Source organism: Cyprinodon tularosa, unplaced genomic scaffold (assembly GCF_016077235.1).
Source record: "Cyprinodon tularosa strain WSP-4 unplaced genomic scaffold, ASM1607723v1 ctg137, whole genome shotgun sequence".
Taxonomy (NCBI): domain Eukaryota; kingdom Metazoa; phylum Chordata; class Actinopteri; order Cyprinodontiformes; family Cyprinodontidae; genus Cyprinodon; species Cyprinodon tularosa.
The window spans coordinates 413760-437306 of NW_024038189.1; the positions used below are offsets into that span (position 1 = coordinate 413760).

A 23547-nucleotide genomic window follows, 5' to 3' on the forward strand; every position below is an offset into this window, starting at 1 on the left:
AGGAAATCAGTATTAAATAGAATCATTAATGACAAAACAAAAGGGAAGAAGTAGTAGTAGAAGAAGTAATAATGATCAGATTAAGAGCGGGTAATACCTATTTAAATGACAATTTATATTTAATAGAGATGAAAAATAATGATAAATGTGAATAAATGTGGAGAAAAAGAAATGTAAAACACATGCTGATGAACTGTAAAACTTATGAACATGAAAGGGAGACATTGAGAAAAATGGTTGGAAGGACAGGCCAAGAATTGAGTCTTAAAGGAATATGGGGAAATGAAGGAAATATAAAGGATATTTATAGATTAAGGAAAGCATTATTTATTTATCTACAGAATACAAAATTTTAAAAATTAATGTAAAGTAATGTTGCTACACACGCATGTACAGTAGGTGGCGGTATGCACCAAGTTGCTTGCGATCCGTCATAATAGAAAACAAGAAGAAGAAGAAGAAGAAGAAGACAGACAGCACCCCCCCCCCAACCCCCCCCCCCCCCCCATCCCCCCGTGATGAATAACCCCGCCTACTCCATCGTTTGACGCCAGCAGCGACTCAACCAATGGCGTCGTTTCTGGGTGGGTACATGATCCAAATTTTACGCGGCGCTCGGCGGGCCGAAAGACCGAGAATGAATAACCCGGTCTCAACCGGTTCTAACCGGTCTGCTGTTGGAAGCATGAGCTTAGAGGAAGCGCACTTTTCCACGACCTAATACATCTCTGCTGTCGCACAATGTGCAAACAGGATCAGAAATAAAACTAGACTATTTCAATTCGTGATTTTGACTCGGAATATCGTTCCATCTTTGACTCCGTGAATTTGTTGCTGTTAGCTTAGCTGAAGGATTTAGCCTGTAGTCCTTAATCATCAATGACTTTTCTATTATCAGTCGGGTTTAGTAACTGATAGCTGAAAATAGGCACAATTTTCATAGTGATTGGAGAAAAGAAGGATTATCCGACATTTCTAGTTTTAAAGTAAGTCGAAGTAGACTGTGTAAAGCTATTTTAACTTGGCGTTGGTTGCTTTGTGTCATCTCCGGAAGCTAACATTAGCATTTAGCCTGTGAGTGCTAGCTGAAGTGTAGCATCAGTGTTTGCAATGAGATAACGCTTCATACTGCCTTTCACGCACTGAGGCTCAGAGCATTTCGGCGTCCAGCTACAGGACAATTACCACAACACTAGTTTTACGACAAGTGGACAGCACAAACCAGGTGAGTAAATCCCGAGCATTGTTAAGTTGAATGGTTGACTTCGCATGCGCTACGATTAGCTTCCGCGAGTTTCAGAATAAAACTTTAAAGCTTATTTCATGTTGTATCATAATAATAGGAAATACAATAGAAACATAACTAAAATATAAGCAATGTTTTCAGCCTATAATATTTTTGTATGGTATTAAACACAGAATTTGGTTTAAATTCTTTTCGATGTTCCCAGTCTACCCAGCAGGGGGCGTAGTTTCCCATTAAACCGTCTATTCTATTTTTACTAGCTGTCACTTTAGTTGAAAAATGGCTGATTTAACCGAGGCCTTTCCCATTTAAGCCTTATATGGGACTTATGAAAATTTTTTATTTCATTTGTCTTAAATAAAGTGATATTGAGGATTTTAGGAATTTTTAAAGTGAAAAATGATGCCTCTCATCTTTACAGGAAGCTCTATGCCAGCAGAAATGACAATGTTGGCCGATCATCCAGCCAGACAGTTGCTGGACTTCAATCAGAAACTTGACATCAATCTGTTAGACACTGTTGTCAACTCCATGTACCATGACATCGGTACCCAGGTGAGGGCCTGTTTCAGTCTGCTACATCTGGGTTCCTCTGCAGGCTGGAAAAGCATGCAGCTTTTTTAGATCTAGGACATTTCTATTCTCCTCCTCATACCCCCTCCTTTCCTTCATTGTATGTTTGTTCTTTTCCTTTTGTTTTTTTAATTGTCTTGTGTCCATCCTCTGTTCCTTACCTTATCGTTCATTGATGAACTTACATTTTCTGAGCATCGCTAGCTTCTAGTGTTGAACTTTTGCCTATTTCTATATTGAAGAAATTATCTAATTTGACTTTTGGGGGGGGGGGGGCTGTCAGGGTGATTGAGAGAGTAGTAGAGATCTCTTGATGTTCTGTGTTAAAGTGCTTTTCATGTTTCTTTTTGTAGCAACGAGTGGCTCAAGAAGTGCTAACAAACCTGAAGGACCATCCTGATGCCTGGACGAGGGTTGACACCATTCTGGAATTCTCTCAGAATATGAAAACCAAAGTATGAACTAGATATGTGTCGATATTCATAATGTGTGATCATCAATTCTTCATATTGAATGTGAAAATTACATAAGGGGGAGTGGCAGCCTAGTGGTTAGAGTATAGGGTGAGTATATTGTGAGTTCGAAACCCCACAGCCTGGCTCTCTGAGCAAGACCCTTACCCCTCGATTGCTCCCTGGACGCTGCACAGTGGCAGCCCACTGCTCCCTGGAGGGAGTGGCTTAAATGCAGAGTTAATTTCTCTATTGTGAGATCAATAAAGTTTGATTTGTTTTTTATTTTTTCATTTAAAAATGAAGGGTTATTTTTGCAGTATTGTTTGCACCACTTGAAGTTTTAGTGCTTTGTGTTTGCCTATATCAGAATTTAATGGTGGCCATTTTTATTTGTCTCTTTTGCATTTGGCCATGCAAATACTTAAGTTACAGTTAATTAGAAGTAAAGGTGGAGCTTATGTGAAGATTTTACTCACTAATCAAGTAGGTGATAAACATAAGTTTTATTTTGTTTGATTTGTGTTTTCTGTTTATTTCTTTTTTGTAATCCAGTTGAGTTTGTGGTTTTCGACCAAACTGCAGTGATTCATTTGCTTCAAATGATTTAATTTAAATTATCTTTTATTTCCTTTTAGTATTATGCGCTCCAAATTCTGGAGGCCGTCATCAAAACACGTTGGAAGATTCTCCCAAGACATCAGTGTGAAGGTGAATCCTTCTGACATAAAAAAAAAAAAGGTTTTAGGCATCATAAGCAACTTGTTCTTATAGCCTGTGGTTTCCATCCATGATTTTCTCCAAAGCAGATCTGTGTTTTCTCTGCAGTGCTGCTTTCCTGGTATACTTCTTCTAATTGCGTCTTTTTCAGGAATCAAGAAGTATGTCGTCGGCTTGATTATCAAGACTTCCTCTGATCCTGCAAACATGGAGGTAAAGTTGTTTACATTGTAAAAATCTTAGTCTTCACTAACCATGTGTCGGTCTTTCAGTATTTATGAAATTTGTTTTGCAGAAGGAAGGGGTGTACATTTCAAAGCTCAACATGATCCTCGTACAGGTGATCATTTGATTTCCGTCGGTAGAAAGACAAAATAACTTTTCTATTCTTGGGTTTTTGATGGCAATTTTTTTATTTCCCTAATTATTGTTTCTTTTTTTGGGTTTATCTTAGATCTTGAAACAAGAATGGCCCAAACACTGGCCCACTTTCATCAGCGATATCGTTGGTGCCAGTCGGACCAGCGAAAGCCTCTGTCAGAACAACATGATCATCCTGAAGCTCCTCAGCGAAGAAGTGTTTGACTTCTCCAGTGGCCAGATTACGCAAGTCAAAGCCAAACACCTGAAAGACAGGTTATTGATTTCAAACTGATTTATGTTGATGTTTTTATCACAGCTGATCATAATGTCACTACATCTTAAAACATTTTACTTCTACATTTTATTTAATAACTATGGCTTTATCTTTGGTACCTCTGCTGCTCGGCATGTCAAGTGTTTCTCTTTTTATCTAAACCTCATCACCAAGTCTCTAAAATGTACATAAGCAGAAACAATTCCCCCCTGCTTGTTAATATTTTAGTTAAATTCTTAGCTAAGCTGGTTGAATTTGATTCAAGATCATATAGCCGTAAACAAGTTTTTTTTTTTGCTCTTGTAATGTAATAAAATAAGTTAAATTACTTAGTCCGGGTAGCGGGATCAGCTCCTAAGGATGTCTGTCAATAACAAAGTTTGTTTTATTTTATCCTGAAACATTAAAAGGTCTTTTTCTGTATTTTTTTTTAATTTTTTTTAGCATGTGCAACGAGTTCTCTCAGATATTCCAGCTGTGTCAGTTTGTGATGGTAAGGTCCAAAGAGTGGAGATCTCTCAGGGTTTTTTTTTGTTAACTATCACCTCTAAACACTCTTATGTTGATGTTTGATTTTTTGTGTAGGAAAACTCCCAAAATGCACCACTGGTCCACGCCACCCTGGAGACTCTGCTTCGTTTTCTGAACTGGATTCCTTTAGGATACATCTTTGAGACGAAACTCATCAGCACACTGGTCTTCAAGGTAAAACCAGGCAGCATGAATCAGCAGCTCCTTCCAATTTATTACAGTGGAATCCTCTTATAGTATCACGTTGTTCCAGAGCCATTTTGAACACTAAGAAGTTGATTATTGAAACCAAATTTACTGTTATTTCACTTATTTTTTTATGCAGAATATCATCTAAATGTCATTTTTATGTTTTTTTCAATTAGAAAAATGTAATGAAATGGATAGCTTCCGCATTTACTGAATTTTATCGCAGTACCATGCAAGTTTACAGTTGCATGGTACTCCGCTGTGCCGCCTGTGCATTTTTTTCCTAACATGTCTGAAAATAAAGTTTGAAACGGTTTCATAGAACAACAACATAGCAGATAACTGCGTAGGCTACATAAAATTAAAGCTAGCCTACCTCTGTTTTGTGTTGTGGATCTGCTGCGCCGCATTAAATAATCACTTCACATGTTGATCCATGGTTCCTTGGATCAGAGTGTTGTCCAACACAGACTTCACTTCTTTTTCAAAACGATGTTAAAGGTCAAAGTTTTTGAAACCAACATGCAGGAGACCAGTCTTTTAAACGCAAATTCTGAGAAAGCTCTGGAAGAGACAGCAGTCTAATCTTCTTCATCCTCATCCTCCCCCTCGCTATGGGCAGCACTGGTACCTGCACCAAAGCGCTCTTGTATCTCCGAGCTAGCTAGGCAGAAGTAGACGCCCAGAAAGGAATCAGGGAAGTAAAAAAAAAATAAAATAACTAGGCTACACATACTTTTTTTTTGTACTTTATTTTTGATAAGTTTTTCCAGAATACAACACCCAACACAAAAAAGAGGCAATATAACCATGATAAAAGGTGTTAATTAACATGTGTGTGTATATATATATATATATATAGAGAGAGAGAGAGAGAGAAAAAAAGAAGGAAAATAAATGAATAAACAAAATTGCAACGAACACAGTGAAAGGCAATGAAAATAGAGAGGTCACCAAGGGAGGGGTACGAAAATACAACACGGGGAAAAAAATTAATTATGAACTATTTTTAGGTGTATAGGTTACAGAGTATGTAGAGAGCCTTAAATATTTATGGAATTTGTTTTCCTGGAGTCTTATGGAGAATGTAAGCATTTCCATCTCACATATTTCTTCTACCGTCTGACCAGTCACACAAAGTCGGTGGGCTGCCACTAAGCCACTTTCTTGTTATTGATTTCTTTCCTGCTACCAGCAGTATTTATAGAAAGCACTTATCTTGGGTGTTCAGTTCAGTTGGTAAATTGCCTAGATATGTAACTTTTAAATTGTGCTCAATTTATCTCTTTGGCTACATTAAACCAGTAGGAATGGATCTACACGTACTTTTAAAATAATTTTTGTACAAGTATTAGGGTTGTCACGATACTAAACTTTTCAACTCGATACCAATACTAAGGAAAATATTCGATACTCGATACCATTTTCGATACCACAAGGATAAAAACAAAGACTCCAAAAGTCTACAGAAATATTTTTATTAATAAATAAAATACAATAAATAAACACAATAAAGGTTGTATGCTGTGCATAATATTAAGCAAGCTTGATAAAAAACTTATAAAATTCAAATTAAGTGTTCTTTCCTTGGCTATGCTTTGCACACATAACAATGACACTAGCCAAACCGGTTAAGAAACAAAAATATTTCTCAGCAGCTGCACCTCTTACAAAAAAAAAGTCTGAAACTAAAAAGTGCACAGAATTATTCAATCACACAGTGTTCTGAAAGTGCATTGTCCTCTATTCTGCACTTTAGATGAATGACTGCTTAGGTGCCACTGGTGGTAGCACTGTATCGATACTTTTAAAAACGAGTATTGTATCTGGATACAACATTTCAGTATTGATACTTTTTTGAGTTTCGATACTTTTGACAACCCTAACAAGTATACATTCATAATTATTTTTACACATTTCTACATTCATAAAATGGCCAAAGATGAACACTATAAACTGATTTCTTGATTACTATAAACAGCATTTGCATAGAAATGATTCTGTCCCAAGTCTTTTAATCTATATAAGCGATTGATCATTATATCCGTGATCGCTATAAGCGGATTCCACTGTATGTGGATTATAATAAAATAGACAAATGTTGCTCGCCCAAAAAACCCAAACTGAAGTTTTTAAGGAACTGAAAAAGTTCTGGATAATGACGTTACTTTATAGAAGCAATACCAACCAGTCATTATCAATCCCAGAGTTTTCTACTTTCCTTCTTCAGTTTCTCAACGTTCCCATGTTTCGAAACGTGACGCTGAAATGTTTGACTGAGATTGCCGGAGTGAGTGTCAACCAGTACGAGGAGCCGTTCATCAACCTGTTCACCTCCACCATGTCTCAGCTCAAACAGGTCTGTAGTAACAGTAAGAAAAACTTCGCTCCAAACCAGCATTTTACTGCTGTGGATTTTACAGCACGATTACACCTTACTGACCATTCCCATGTCAATAAAGTGAAAATATTTGCTTTTGTTTGATCAGATGCTGCCGCTGAACACAAACATCAAACTGGCATACGCCAACGGGAAAGATGACGAGCAGAATTTTATCCAGAATCTGAGTCTGTTCCTCTGCACCTTCCTCAAAGAACACGGGCAGCTGGTGGAGAAAAGACCCAACCTGCGTGAGACACTCATGGAGGTCAGAACGGCAAACCCCAAAAAGTTGTTTTTACTTTGCATTGGTTTGTATTCTGCTTGTTTAAAGGAAAAGTCCAGCCTGCAAGGAATAATCAATTGATTATTATTTATACCTAAAACTAATAAGTTTCAGGTGATTTAATGAATTTAGTGTTAATCAGTAAAAAAAAACAAAAAAACAAAAAACAAAAAAAAAAACAATAAATTTCGTCGTGAACACTGAGTCTGGGAGCGGCCATTTTTCCCCAAATATAGTAACCCCTCCCTCCTGCCATCTTCCAGCAGTGACGTCACGGTGCGGTAAGCCTAGCGCCATTCTCCCCGCTTTACAAGCTAAATCAATGGGAACTACTAGACACATCTGCAATCAACAACAATTATTGAAGATTTCCAGAGGACTTCAACATTGAAATTCACCAGAGCTATAGTGAAACTGACAATGCCCACGTGCATGGCAGCTGGATGTTGGAATTAGAGACTGACACGGGAGTGGATTTTCACTCCTGTCCCGTCCCACTCCCACAGAAAAAAATTGTGTCCCGTCCCGATCCCGGGCCAGAGTAGAAATCTAAATCCTGTCCCGTCCCGCTCCTGGTGAAATTACTCCCACTCCCATCCCGCTCCCATTCAGAATGACTCCCGCTCCTGCACCACTCCCATTCTTGTTGTTTTTGAGCGCGGGTGAAAAACTCAGAGCGGAAGCACTGTTGGTTATTGGGTCGTGTAGTTTTTTGGAAGGAAAAAAACTACAAAATGGTAGCGCAATTACTGGATTTTTTTTTTTTTCTATTTTATTTTTTGGCATTGATCCTAGTTTTTTTTTAGTCACTATTGGTTTGCTCCCGCTCCCGCCTGCTCCCGTTAATGTTTAATCCTGTACCGTCCCAATCCCGTGATCGTTACTAATACTGACTCCCATCCCACGGGAATCCCAGGACCCGTGGGATTCCTGAAAAAATGTCAGTTTCTAGTTGGAATACACCGGGTAAAGGTGAAAAAGAAAAAAATTATTTCACCTTTTCCGATTCTTGAAGAGGGAGGATTTGCCATGGAACTTCTGGCCAGAGAAAAAACCCGTAATATGTAGCCAACATTTGGAAGAAGAATGTTTTCAAGATGACTTGGATAATAGCGCGTTGTGACAAACACCAGATACAGCACTGGGACTTGATCAACAGCCGATACCGCACCGTGACGTCACAAACCAGTAGGTGGCAGTAGTGTTCTTTGACAAACATTGATGCCTCCAGTAAAGCACATTCACATGAAAATTACTCTTAATAATAAACCCCTAACATTATGTAATAATTTCATATTTAAAGTACTTTCAGAAGTTTGAATTCTGAATATGAGCAGACTTTTCCTTTAAGAGAAATCCTTGACCAATTGATACCAAACCATCAGATTGTTGAAGGGAGTGTAGGGATATTTGTTGTTGTTAAGGGTTCAGATTGTCGCAGCATGAACTTCATGGCCCTGTGGAGTCAGGAGGAGTGGGGCAGGAGAAGCCTCAAGGTCATCTATAACGTTTCGTCAACCTAATTATTTTTTGTTCTGAATACTTGTGTTTGCATACCAGCGTTCAGATTGAAAAGTTTGAAATCTCTGGAAAGTTTTCAGGGAAACCATTTCTGACCTTTTGATTGGACCGAAGCTGCTGTGTTACCGGCTAATTTCACCTGTATGAGGAGATCCATTCTGATATTACAGCCCAGAAGAGTTTTCTTTGTACTCGTTTTATTCATTTGTTTTCATCTCGTTCTGATCTGCAGGCTCTTCACTACATGCTGTTGGTTTCGGAGGTCGAGGAGACAGAGATCTTCAAGATCTGTCTGGAGTACTGGAACCACTTGGCTGCAGAGTTGTACAGAGAGAGCCCCTTCTCCACATCAAGTACCCCTCTGCTGTCTGATGTTCCACCTCGAAGACATCTCTACCTGCCTGTGCTTTCTCAGGTGATGCTACATGTCAAACAAGTTGCTGTGTTTGATGGGGTTCATGGAACTGATTGGCCGCAGAGGGGGTCGCTCACGTGTTGCTTACGTCGATGGTTTTCCTTTTGCAGGTGCGTTTGCTGATGGTGAGCCGCATGGCCAAACCAGAGGAGGTGTTGGTGGTGGAGAACGACCAGGGTGAGGTGGTCAGAGAGTTCATGAAGGACACGGATGCCATCAATCTGTATAAGAATATGAGAGAAACTCTGGGTAAGTCAATAATTGGATTATTTTGGTCAAAATGGGCATCAGTTTTATATTAACCTGACTAACAACCAGCAGTAGTTACCCTTCCCTCATGGTTGACAGAACTATATCAGTATTATTGTAAGTGAATGTTTAGCATAGGGTTGGGAATTGATTCGATTCCATTTAATGTAAAAGCATTACGGTACAATTTCAGGAAATAAACTCATCTCCCCCTGATTTAAATAAACGAGCGTCTCGCTCCCTGAACTGCGGAGCAACTTCGTAGCATGTTTCGTTACATCCATGCAATAGCTAGAAACATGTAAGAATTCCAGCTACTAGTAGTTCTTAGTAAACATGCTAGCAATGAAGGGCTGGACTAACGAGAAAGGCACACTCCCTTAAAAGAAAGAGAGGTAGGAAATTGGTGTATTTCCAGAAATGGCATATGATTTACTAGGAACCACATTAAGCACAGCCAGTGATATAAAACTAGCTACTTACCACCATAGTTGCCTTCCGTTTGGGTCTTAACTTTAGCTTCTGTCCGGAAGATGTACAAAAAAACATGGCATCCGTTAAAATGCATGCCGTGTTGTGTGTGCAGGTGTTTCTGCATGTTGGATGCATTTCCTCCTGCGGATGCAATCGCCACTTTGCAATGATTACAAAGCAGCTTGTTGCCATCTTTCGCTTCCTTAAAATAAAGCCAATCTTTTGATCGCTTTGACTGCTTTTGTTTTGTTTTTCTAGACTTGCGCCTGGTCACCTCGTACTTGCTTACTGAATGCCGTGTGCATGACTTTCGTAAAAAAAAACGTGACGTAAATCATGCTGCCTGGAACTGTTAAGAGAATCGTTAAGCGAGCTGCCAAATGGTGCCATGAAATAGGACACATGGAACCGGTTCTAAACAGGAACCGGTTTTTGATTCCCATCCCTAGTTTAGCATTTGGTATTGTTCCTCGGTTAGGAAATAAAAAAAAAAAAAATTCTAAATATTTGCAATAAAACATGTGGTTGGATTCAGATGTCTTCATCCATGCTGTTACACCCTGGATTCATTATTCCCCGTCTCTCTCTTTGAATCCTGCAGTATATCTGACACATCTGGACTATGCAGACACTGAGCGAATCATGACGGAGAAGCTCCACAACCAGGTGAACGGCACTGAGTGGTCATGGAGGAACTTGAACATGCTCTGCTGGGCCATCGGGTCTATAAGCGGGGCGATGCATGAGGAGGATGAGAAAAGGTTTCTGGTTACAGTGATCAAGGTGGGCAAACGGTAGAGGAACTGTTTATTTGGTAGCTAGTCGCTCGTCTCGCTTCGAGAAGCTTGTTAAATTGCTGGGATTTGTTCAGGACCTGCTTGGCTTATGTGAGCAGAAGAGAGGGAAGGATAACAAGGCCATCATAGCATCCAACATCATGTACATCGTGGGTCAGTATCCTCGCTTCCTGCGAGCTCACTGGAAGTTCCTCAAGACCGTCGTCAACAAGCTGTTTGAGTTCATGCACGGTGAGGACGAGTGAGAAAGTTTTCCGTTTAAAAGCGGAATAAATCTTTCGAGGTACTGACTTCTGCCTGCGGGACGTTTCCTCTGCAGAGACCCATGATGGTGTGCAGGATATGGCCTGTGACACGTTCATCAAGATCGCTCAGAAGTGCCGGCGTCATTTTGTCCAGGTTCAGGTGGGCGAGGTGATGCCCTTCATTGATGAGATCCTCAACAACATCAACACCATCATCTGTGACCTGCAGCCTCAGCAGGTCAGTTGAATTATCAGCACTTTTATATATCTGCCGCTTTCTGAGAAACAAGCTCAGGTGTCTGACTGCAACTGTGCAGGTCCATACGTTCTATGAGGCGGTGGGTTACATGATCGGAGCGCAGACGGACCAGGCGGTCCTGGAGCTCCTCATAGAGAAGTACATGCTGCTTCCTAACCAGGTCTGGGACAGCATAATCCAGCAAGCCACCAAGGTCAGGGCCTCAGCAGAAGAGTTTTATGAAGCTCCATAGGTACTACTGTAACGGTACTGATTCTGAGGTTTGGACCATGTGCTGCAGAATGTGGACATCCTGAAGGACGCCGAGACGGTCCGCCAGCTCGGCAGCATCTTGAAGACCAACGTCAGAGCCTGTAAAGCCGTGGGTCATCCTTTTGTCGTCCAACTGGGTCGAATCTACCTGGATATGCTCAACGTCTACAAATGCCTGAGCGAAAACATTTCCTCTGCTGTCCAGACAAACGGTCAGCTGCTTTCCACTCTTCTACATTATCAGACAGAACAAATCCCAGAGGCCATTAGAACAAACCATCTGTTTATTTATGTCTGTAGGTGAGATGGTGACGAAGCAGCCTTTGATTAGGAGTATGAGGACGGTCAAGAGGGAGACGCTCAAACTGATTTCAGGCTGGGTCAGTCGCTCCAACGACCCTCAGATGGTGAGACTGCCCCTTTGGATTTGTTTATTTGTCTAAAAATTGTTTATCAAGATTATCCTTGCTGTGAAGGTTCAGTTCAAGCATGTTTACCATTAAGAACTAAAAGCCTAAACAACTACTAGAGCGGAACTACTTTAGCCTTCAAATAAAACCATTGTAGTCATTAAAGCAGAAACTGCATCTGAGGGAGAAACGACTCAGTGATTTAGTTTTAAAAGGTCTTAAAAGCTTTTTAAAATAAAAAGGTAAAAACCTAAAATATTAGCAGGGTTTCCACGGGTCATTAAAAAAATCATTAAGGCATTAATTGGCATTGAAATTCATTAAATGTGATTATTGTGGTATTTAAAATGCTTTATTTAAAACATTTTATAAAAAAAAATTCTTCAGATATATCTGTGCAGAACTGCTTTGGGTTGATCGTATAGCTGTATGTTCGGAAAAGAAGCTTGAGGCGGAGAAAAGGCTAGAGAATGGGAAAATTCCAATTTCAGCAAAAGTAGCTGGAAATCGAGGAATTCAGGACATGGCTGCAGCCTGTCAGCGGTAAAGATGACAAAGGAATTTTTTTTAAAATATATATATATATATATATATATATATATATATATATATATATATATATATATATATATATTAGGGATGGGACGGTTTATGAAAACCGTTCGATTCGACTGTCTCGGTTCGGTTCACATTTGTTGCGTTCGGTTCATGCGCTGCTCCTTTTTCTCATAGGCGAAGTGTGTACACTCCAGAGCAGAAGGTGGCGGTACTGCGACCAAAGCCAACCACCAGTAGTAAACAAGAAGAAGCAAAGCAGCGTAGCCGAGCAGAAAAAAATCAGTTGTTGTAGAGAATTGTGTGGGTATGGCGAGTGGGAAAGAACAGGAGTTGGAAGACGCGCCAGCAGCACTTTAAATGCAAAGTGGTCCCATACAGCAGACCTATAGAGTGACCTACGATGACGGCGGAAAGAAAGTTGTGGATAAAAGTGCAACAGTGTGCAAGCATTGTGCAACACGTTTTGTTTATGCTAACAGCAACATGACCAACATGTCATGCTAACCCCGAAATCCCACATACTCCGTCAGCGCTCCGCTGCGCTCCAGACCGCCTGCACAAAGCAAAGCCTACAGCCTCCGCTGTGGCTCCCGTCCGCTCCGCTCTGAGTTCCTTGGAGATCGTAGAGGGCATGCGCCAGATGATTAAATTCAAAGCACAAGAACATGCGGAAATGATCCAGGGTTTCTGCGGATCATTAAAAATAATAACAATCCATTAATTTTTTGGGGGGATTTTTTCATTAATTTCATTAATATTTATGGGATCAACATAAACCGAACCGAAAACCGTGACCACGAAACCGTGAATTGAACCGAACCGTGGATTTTGTGAACCGTTCCGCCCCTAATATAGTTGTGTGTGTGTGTGTGGCCATGTCTTTAATACCTGGTGGGGACAATTTCCTAGGAATATGCTACATTTTGGGGACTCATACGTACTTATGGGGACCAACAACTGGTCCCCATAAGGAAAGTTTCTCTTCTTGGGGTGGGGGTTAGGTTTAGGACTAAGGTGTGAATTGAGTTTAGGTTAGGTTTAGGGATAGGTATCTGTCTGTAATGGTTAGGGTTAGGGCAAGGGTCACGGTTAGGCCATATAAATTAGTGGGAAATGAATGGAAGTCAATGGAAGGTCCCCACAAGGATATTGTGACACCACGTGTGTGTGTGTGTGAATCATGGTGTTGGCATTAAAATAATTTCTAAGAGCACTAAAAAAATAATTTCTAAGAGCACTAAATTAGAGTTATTTGTTCCTGTATAAACCCCGATTAGAATTTAAAACCTAGTTTCCAAATATTCATGCTTTAAAAGGCTTCATCTCAGCCATGTCTTTGTCCAAATACGTTGTCGCCTTTTCTTTTTAGGGCTTTCAGCACTAAATTGCACAAATTGCCATGGTAGCGCGTTCCACTCTAGTGAGCTTCATATTCCTCTTCTACTCGTTTTGCTAGACGAGTCCGAGTAGCGCAATCTCACTGCAGAACTGAGTCTGACGTGGTTTTTAGATGTACAGTGTTAGTGTTGGGCCGCACAATGTGAGAACGTCCATCGTGAGCTGTGAACTTTTAAACATTCCGGTTCATCGTAATGTTTTAGCTGTAGCTGCGTGCAACAATTGAAATAAATCGTAGAGTGTAAGCTTGGGAGCTATTTCTCTATTTTTCCTTTGTCCCATCTACTTTATCTAGTTCTTTACTTTTTGTCGCTGTCTTTTGTCTTGAATGTTGTCCATAACATTTGGTGATTTTTAAGAAAACAAAACAGTTTATTTCTTTTTATTTTGTAAGCAGTTTTGGTTTTCTTCATGATGAATCAGCTGTTTCTTTGCAACGTAGATGAATAATGGATAGATTCAGTTGCTAGTAAGAAATCTACTTCCGTCTGGAGCTGCATTTAACCTCCTGTTATTAATAGTCTCTAGATAATAATAATAAATTCTTGCTTTTTTCATTTAGCGGGGGAATAATAATCAACACAGTCAGACAAACACAAATCAAATGAAAATTTTTCCAAATAAAACAAAAAACTCGCCATCAGAGCCAGCGGTCGTTCACACACGGCTATGCTGAGAGAGAGCTGCTGCAGACGGGCTGCGGTTAGCGCTGGCTCCCGTTGGCCTCGGAGCTCCGCTGGTTGCTGTGGTCCTCTCAACGTCTGAAATTTTTTTTAAATTGCGCATTAAATCGGTAAATGGACCATATAGTGACGCTTTAAAGTATAATATTCTCGTCTAAAATGATCTTAAAACGTACTTTACAAAAGCAACAGAAAAAAAAGATATTTTAACTTAATACTCCATTGAAAGCTGCTGCTGCCGCATTGCATGCTGGGTCAGCTGTCAATCTCAAGAACGGACAAGTCTGCACAATGCATGATGGGTAAATAGAGAGTGACGAGAACAACATCCGGGGACTTTGTCCGTTCTGGGTCTGCTGTTCTTGTGAATTGTAACAGTACTAGGGCTGAGGCTGATGACGTTTCACAAGTACACGAGCTCATGAGTACACATATTGAGAAACAGTGCCTGAGATTCTTTCAAACTAGGGCTGATGTGCATTAATAAAATAACTATTTAAAAAAAACAGAACAGAAAGATGAATTATGGGTAAATATTAAGGGTTTATTGTAATCTGTTAGCAGATTTCAGTAAATATTAGGCAGAAAGCCTATTAGTGTTTTCTCTAAAGCAAAGTAGTTTAGATTAATCCAAATTGCTGCCATAATAACCCAATGAATTGCTCATAATGGAATATGGGACAATAAAGTTTATAAAATTTCCCCTTAAATATCAGTTTCATAGATGGATGATAGAGAAATGTGTTCTGAAGAAAAACAATCTGTGGTTTCAGGTGGCAGAGAACTTTGTGCCCCCCCTGCTGGAGGCAGTGCTCATTGACTACCAGAGGAACGTCCCTGCTGCAAGAGAGCCAGAGGTCCTCAGCACCATGGCAACCATCGTCAACAAACTGGGAGTCCACATTACGGGCGAGATCCCAAAGATCTTCGATGCTGTCTTCGAGTGCACTTTAAACATGATCAACAAGGTCTGTATGGCGGTGTGCGAAATAATCTGAGCAACGTATGAATAGAAGAGATGCTGATCCCAGTTTGTTACACTTCCTCTGATCTATTAGGACTTTGAAGAGTTCCCAGAACATCGAACCCATTTTTTCTACCTGCTTCAAGCTGCCACCTCCCAGTGCTTCCCAGCCTTTCTGGCCATCGCACCGGCCCAGTTTAAACTGATCCTAGACTCCATCATCTGGGCCTTTAAGCACACGATGAGGAACGTTGCTGACACAGGTTGGAGCTAAAACTGCTTTAAATGACACATTTAAAACTGATTAAATCCTAGGTGGACAAACCTTTGGTTAAGTCAGGGGTTGGGAACCCAAACTCCTCAAAGAGCCATATAAAAAAAAAATAATAATAATCTGAATCACTGTCCCTCTGACATCCCCGGTTATATATTTTATATTTATATATTTTTTAAAACAAAGCAGAGTGTGTATGACATCAGCGTGTGCCAGCTACCATTCATTCATCCTGTTCGCTGAACTGCTGCTAGTTTTCCTCACATGCCTGGAAGATGTCTAGTGCTGCTACCACAGATGAGCTCGCTCTCCAAATGGAATCAGATTAGCTAGCCGAACGAATAGAAGGGGTAGAATGTAGCCGCCTGTGACCCGGGCTGCCTGTCACAACTCCAGTCTGGCGTGCGGATGATGTCATACACACTCTGCTTTGTTTTAAAAAATATAAATAAAAATATAACCGCAGATGTCTGGGAGACAGTGATTCACCTACATGTTATGAATGATGGCGTACCATAAATGATAAATTATGAACAGTTTAGTTTGTGCCTTCAAGTCGTTGCCCAAAGGAAGATGATACTTGGATATAACCTAAAGGAATGTCTTCAGAAAGGCTCCAAATGAGACAAAATAATATGGGTGACTAGAACATGCTGTAATAACGTAAAATCATGGGGCCAATGTGAAAGGAAAAAAAAAAAAAGTTATTCCCCTTTAAGTGAATCAAAGCAGTGAGGCCAGAAGTACTCATGAGCTAAAATAATAAATAAAAAATTGGATATTTACTAGTACGCCTTTTTTAAGAAGGGATGCAGATCTTTTGGGACTGGCTTCCAAAAAATTAAAAAATCTTCAGTCTGTTCTCAGCAATAACAGTTTGGTCAAATTCGAAAAAGTTGCTGTTTATATTTGACTTGAATAGATGGACTGAAAACAGATTTGTGACTTTATCATAAAATTGATTGGAAAGAATAACTCCTTTTCACTATGAAGGGAAGGAAAAAGTTATTAGAATATATATACAGTGTTCCTTGTTTTTGCAAATGTATGCGTACCTTAATTTATCAGGAATTATTTGGGGCTACAACTAACAATTATTTAGCAAATTGATTAATCTATCGATTGTTTCTCGATTAATAATCAGGCAGCAAAGGTTCCTTAAAGAAGATTTTTAACAAAATTGAACCAGGCGAAACAAACTTTTCTACTTGAAGAGTTCTGGATAGAGCATAATGACAGATAAAAATTTTATGTTAAATGCAAAATGTATATATATTTTTTTTACTACTCTAAGTGGGTCACTCTGTCAGTTAAAAGCATTATTTACAATCTCTATTCACCTGTTAACGATTAACCGATTACTAGTGATGGTTAATGAGGCATCTTGAAGCGTTTGGACACATTGAAAAACTGTATTGAGGCTGCATTGATATTGTCTCATAATACTGACACCTGCTGGACATTTAAAGACACTACAGGCAGCTTATTAGACAGACTAAACTGAATTGATTTGATGACCTAGTACAATGACATCATTTAAATTATTGTATGTTATATTGTATTTCATATCTATGTTTAAATTGGAAATATCTTTGATATTTTTAACTGCAGCGAATAAATTATGTAAAAATATATCATAACTTGAAATGTAGGGGACAATGTGAATGAGGGTTAGGGTTACTTGTGGACTAGGGTTTTCAATCATATTTTTAAAACAATAAGTACAGTAAAAACAGTAAATAATTTGAAATTAACTTTAATTCACTTAAGTTGAGTTATAACTAACAGGAAAAAGGATAACACAGCAACAAAATTAAAATGAAACCGCTTAAATGTTCCTTTTAGGCTGCTCCATAAAGATGAGATATTTTTTGTAGCAGATGCATTATGTTGACATATGTTTTTAGGCACAGTTTAGTGAGTCACTCCGTTAGAAACAACCCCTGTATCAGTCACATGACTTTCTAGAAACGATACGCGCACGAATAGTGTTTTGCTGTATGGGCTCCATGTGTGCAACAACGCATCGGTGTTGGACCCTTCACTACTGATTACTAAATTAGTTGACAATTATTTAAAGTCGTAGGGAAGTCATATTTAAATGTCAAATCATTCTGGCTTAAACATGTATATAAATGTACTCTTTATCAGACCATATTGTCCCAAAAGTTAGAAAATTTCTATTTTTTAAAGAAATCCTGTCTTAAAATCTGTGAGGCTTTTTTCATTATCTTATGCAGGCTAGTTAGTTCTACGTCAGCCTGAACACACAAATTCGGCCAATCGTATATCAACGCTCATCTGTCAATCATCTTGTAACATCTTGTTTCATATTTCGCAGCTAATATACACAACGGTTGAAATAAGAAATCAGAATCATTTCCTTTCCCGTTGAGTTCTGTCCCAGTGTTCACGGGGATGGACGTCTGTGTCTTCGGCAGGCGTAGAGCTAACAGAACTGGCAGCGTTGCGAGGCAAGGGCTCAAACATGTACGGCTGGAAGCCTTCTACACCAAACCAAGCTTCTGCCGCCCTGGCGTCCTCTTCCACAACATCTTCGTCCCCGCTTTCCTCCTCTAAATAAAAAACGTCTGACGGAGGAGACTCATCCACGACCTCCGACACTAAACTCTCCTCCTCTTGCATGTTTCCGCTGTCCATAGCGTTCCTTGACAGTGTCGTTTCTAAGTCACCAATTTAGTGCTACTTGGTCCCAATGGAATTTCCCATTGGGAACCTGCTAGCACTAAGATGCTAACTGGTTAGCAAGATGCTTTAGAGACACCGGCCACAATCAGACCTGCTTGTCAACCTTCTACCACAACAATGCCCCCACCTTTATAATCGACCAATCACATTCACGTTATTCACTCGTGTAAAGTCGTGCACCACTCGTGAGAATTCGGAAATGCAACAGTTGGAACAGCTGCTTCCATACGACTTTAAATAATCCATAAATCATAATTAATCTGATTAGCTGTTTAGACCCTAAAATATAGATAAAAACTCCATCTGCTTCAGCCACCGATGCCATTGAGCCATATTTGAATTAGAGGGACTGAGTGAAAAATTTTAAAATGGATAAAAACTGTTCATCTGTTATTAAGGAACAAAAAATACTCCTGCATTTGTTTTCCTTGGTGAAAGGTTATTTATATTTCTGTTAAATGTTTGTCTCCAGGTCTACAGATCCTCCTCACACTCCTGCAGAACGTGTCTGCAGAAGAGGCAGCAGCTCAGAGCTTCTACCAGACATACTTCTGTGATATTCTGCAGCACATTTTCTCCGTGGTCACAGATACGTCTCACACCGCAGGTATGAGGCGTTTCTTTTCTGAAAATCACACTCCATCTTTTCATTGCTCCTGCTCTTCCATCACTGATGAGCCTCCCTTCTCTAAGGTCTGACCATGCACGCCACCATCTTGGCCTACATGTTTAACTTGGTGGAAGAAGGGAAAGTCAGCGTTGCTCTGAGCACCACCAACCCCACCAACAACCAGCTGCATGTTCAGGAGTACATCGCCAACCTGCTCAAAATGGCCTTCCCTCACTTACAAGAGTAAGAAAACACATTTGTTCAATTCCACATCAACATGCTCTCATCTAAGGCTACGTTCATACTGCAGCCTGAAGTTATCCAAATCCGATTTTTTTGGCCCACATGTGACCTGTATCTGATCTTTTCATGGCTGTCTGAACAACACAGATTCGATTTCTTCCTATGTGACCCAGGCCACTTGGCTATCTGGTCCTGAATCCGATACGACTCTGATCTTTTCAAATGCAACCTGTCTGAACGGCCAGGTAGCATTCATCCGACCTGAACGCCATTAGTGAATTACATAGGTCAGTATTCTGCTTCTTGCTATGCAGAAGCAGCAAGAAAAACAAACAGTATGACAGACGATTATGCGGAGAGCGGTTATTTTTTTTAACCATCTTGAAAAGATTGAGGTTTTAAAGGAATAGTACACCCAAAACATGATTAGCCTTCATTTTCTACTCACCCCCATGCTGAACAACACTCTGGAGTACTTTTTTGATATCTCAAATGCATCTGGAGATCTGGGAGGCTTCTTGCTGTCTGCTGACATTCAAATAATGGAGGTCTATGGCGCCCGAGACAGAAAGGTCCATAAAAGTCCACAAAAACGTGTCAATATTCCTCCATACTGCTCGTCCAATGTATTCCAAGTGTCCTGAGTGGGTAGCGTCCATAATTTACTCGAAACAAAGTCATTTAGAATGTTTTTAGAGCATAAACAGTATTGTATAGGATTTCCTAAAAGCGTATTCACGAGTCTACGGAATCCGCGGCAGACCAAACCAGACGAAAGTGCGCATTCAGTGTCTGCTCTGCCGATAATGCAAGCGTAGAAGAAGAAATGTGCTGTTTACCTGTGCAAAGAAAGAAACAACGAAAGAAAAAAGAGCATCAAAGCCTGCAGTGTGAATGTGGCCGAACTAATCAGATGTTTAATGGCATAACTGAAACCAGGAAAACTGGAGGAGGTTACATTTTCATGAATAAAATAACTTATAGTTTTCTATACATATTAGTTTTTTTTTTCTTTTTTGAGATTCAAGTCAAATAAACAACTGTAATTTTCACTTTTAAATAGAAAGAAATAGAAAAATTGCAATCTGGAATTTGTATTCTAATTTTAAAATCTTTTTTTACATATGAAATCTAACTGCTTTGACTGTTGCAGAGGTTCCCTGTAGTTGTTTTTTTGCTGACTGCTGGTAAATATCTGTAAATGTTGATTTGATTAAATATTTGTCCAGTGCCCAGGTGAAGGTGTTTGTTACGGGTCTGTTCAGCCTGAATCAGGACATCCCAGCCTTCAAGGAGCACCTGAGGGACTTCCTCGTTCAGATTAAGGTCAGCGACCAACGAATGTTAAACACTTTCACTTTGTCCTGTTGAAACCAAAAGTTTTAATAAATCATTGGAGTTTGGTGATAAATCTACCTAAAGTATCACCAACTTATAAGGTGAAAGGAAACGTGCTTCATCTTCTGTTTTTACGCATCAGTTTTTCTGTCACCCCCACTAAATAAAATACACAGGTAATAGGGATGCATGATCGTTTTTTTTTTTTTTTATTACCTTGTTTATTAGAAAGAATACAAACATTCCTCACAGGTCCTCACAGCATCACAGGTTATGTATGATACGGCAAAATACGGGGAGAAAAAAAAACAACCTTTGGGCCCAGAAAGCTTAGTAATAGGCTACACATGACAGAAAATAAATAGTAGATAAATAAGTGGGCAGTGTTGGAATCCCCTCAGTTTGAGAAGTATCTTGTTATGGGTAGCCACCTTTTTACGAAATGATCAGTGTGTTATGCTTTTATTTATTTTAACATCAGACAATAATGAAAAAAGTAAGAAATTGTAAATAAGATGCAACAAAAAAAAGAAAAGTCTATTGATCAAAAGGAGAGGGAAGAAGACAAAACCAGAGGAAACACCTGTCAGGACATCACAGCCACTGCAGATATTAAAGTCGTAGGGAAATCATATTTAAATCATTCTGGCTAAAACATGTATATAAATGTACTCTTTATCAGACTATATTGTCCCAAAAGTTAGAAAATTTCTAAAAATAAAAATAAAAAAATCCTGTCTGAAAATCTGTGGGTTTTTTATTTTTCGTTATTCACCCTTTTCCTCCTCAGCTTGGAACCTGCTTTCCTAACAGGATTACAGATGCTAATAGAATAAATGCAAAATGAATAAATTGAATACAAAACAATTTGACAACCTGTTATGGTCGTCTGAGGGGATATTCTTTTAATCTGCAAATATTCCAGAGATTTATAATCAACAGTAGCCAAAAACTTTCAACAACACTTTAGGATCAATAACCCGTCCAGTTAGTATCGTTTCTGGGTGTTAATTCCTGAAGGCTAAATGACAGCAGATCAGAATGAGGATAAAGCAGAACCGCATGAAATCAGAGTGGGATCATTGCTGATCTTCATCTCTTGTGATCTGACAGGAGTTTGCTGGTGAGGACACGACGGATCTGTTCCTGGAGGAGAGAGAAGCGGCTCTTCGCCAAGCCCAGGAGGAGAAACACAAGCTGCAGATGTCTGTTCCTGGAATACTTAACCCCCATGAGCTGCCGGAGGAGATGTGCGACTAAAGCAACTACAATTTGTATTTGACCTGGATTGGAAAGACAATCTGGGGGTAATACGGACGTGCATTTGGAAGTCGACCAAATCGATGTTTATATGTAAATGAGAATTGACTTCAGTTTCGGCGTGTTTTGTTTGTTTTTTCTTTTCTTTATAAACTTATTTTATACAAGGGTTTTTGTGTTTAACATGATTTGTTAAAGTTTCCTTTTGGCAACACGGTTATTTTACATCTGCTTGAAGATACAGAAATTAAAGGTTCGTTTTAATCCCTCACTTTACTCACCTGTTCCTTGTTAATATGTAAGATATATTGTGAAAACATTTGCCACGTTAATGTCAAAGATTGTTTTTGTTTCAGATGTGCTCTGTGCACTGAATAGAATGAATGTGTCGCTCTGATGGCTTCGCCCTCGTTCGTTTTTGTGTTCTTTTTTTTTTTTTCTTGCTCCTTGTCATCTGATGGGTCGGAGCTTCTGCTACTGGATGTACCTGAGGGCTGTGTGCAGCTCATCCTGTTTGTTAATCTTTCCAAGTACATTATAAAGTTGCCTATTTTTACAAAAATAACTGTTCAAAGTCTAAACTGTCCATCCAATTAATTTAGGCGCCTAAAAGTATTCAGCTGAAAGGCAGACGTCTGCATAGCATCACATAAATTCACTTCCACGTTTTAAACACAGGACTAAATCAGATTATCCATCTTTTGTCTTCACACCTACCTTAGTAAAAAGGGAACCATTGGGCCAGGGGCTTTTATTAGGTTATTTCCTAATCTTCTGCCATTAATGTAATGCTGGAATTAAAGAGATCTGAACTTAATATTTCACATGTTTCATATTTCTGTAAATCTTCAGATACGTTTTGAATATTTAATTTTTGTATTGCAACAAGATAATAGAAAATGTTAAATAAAAATGGCTTAAAAGTTTTAACACTGTAGGATTTTTTTTTTTTTTTAAGAAACTAGGCAATTATTTTTTTTTGACTGGGGAGTTATGACATCACCGGAATCAAAAACCAGCTAGTGATGTCATGGCAGAGGGACTGAATTTACAACACATGTCATCTCAAGGCACTTTACATTTCACCAGATCACCCAGTCAAACTGATTCAAAGTTTTCTATTTAAGGAAAGCCAGTTGATTGCATTGGCTCAAAGGCAATCTCTCACACTAAGCATGCTTGTAGCGACAGTGGAGAGGAAAAACTCCCTTTTAACAGGAAGAAACCTCCAGCAGAACCAGGCTCAGTGTGAGCGGCCATCTGCTGAGGCCGACTGGGGTTTAAGGAGACAGAAGCAGAGACACAAAAAGCAGCTGTAACAGGAGGCCCCATCCAGAAAACACAGCCAGGCAGACGAGCTCCGAGCCAGCTCCCATGTCAGAGGATGAAGAGAGCACATCCATTCAGTCAGAGAAACAGGACTACACTGAAAAACAGGCCAAGCTCCAACATCTATAAACAAAGTTGTTAATGACAGCAGCACAGCTGATATTTCTCTCCAGGATGGAGTCACAGCCAAACAGGAACAGACCAGATGAAGCTATGAGAATAAGCAGAGAGAGCAAAACGTTAGAGATTGAACTAACAGATTCTGCAGAGTGGGAGAATAGAGATAGAATGAAGCAGAATGATGAAATAGGGGTCCCTTTGTCCTCCAGCAGTCTAAGCCTATAGCAGCATAACTATAGAGATAGCTCAGGATAACCTGAGCCACTCTAACTATAAGCTTTATCAAAAAGGAAAGTTTTAAGCCTAGCCTTAAAAGTAGACAGGGTGTCTGCCTCACGGACTAAAACTGGTAGTTGGTTCCACAGGAGAGGAGCCTGATAACTAAAAGATCTGCCTCCCATTCTACTTTTAGAAATTGTAGGAAC

General features: G+C 39.6%; 1 protein-coding gene across 2 annotated transcripts; it reads left to right on the forward strand.

Moving 5' to 3' along the window:
• Nucleotides 1-600: 600 nt before the first annotated feature.
• On the forward strand, nt 601-21679 carry xpo1a (exportin 1 (CRM1 homolog, yeast) a). Of its 2 annotated transcripts, none has more exons than XM_038278006.1 (25): nt 601-1225; nt 1668-1801; nt 2173-2274; nt 2910-2982; nt 3143-3204; nt 3290-3331; nt 3446-3627; nt 4073-4121; nt 4214-4333; nt 6579-6707; nt 6838-6996; nt 8768-8950; nt 9061-9199; nt 10275-10456; nt 10545-10701; nt 10790-10953; nt 11033-11167; nt 11255-11438; nt 11527-11633; nt 15049-15243; nt 15334-15502; nt 18695-18829; nt 18916-19075; nt 20305-20401; nt 21527-21679. In XM_038278006.1, exons 2-25 carry the CDS (start codon nt 1676-1678, stop codon nt 21671-21673), a joined length of 3198 nt encoding a protein of 1065 aa, XP_038133934.1. In that variant the 5' UTR covers nt 601-1225; nt 1668-1675; the 3' UTR covers nt 21674-21679. The 2 variants fall into 2 exon arrangements, with proteins under 2 accessions (XP_038133934.1, XP_038133933.1); XM_038278005.1 differs by having other exon boundaries at nt 602-1225; nt 3287-3331.
• The last annotated feature ends 1868 nt before the right edge of the window (nt 21680-23547 follow it).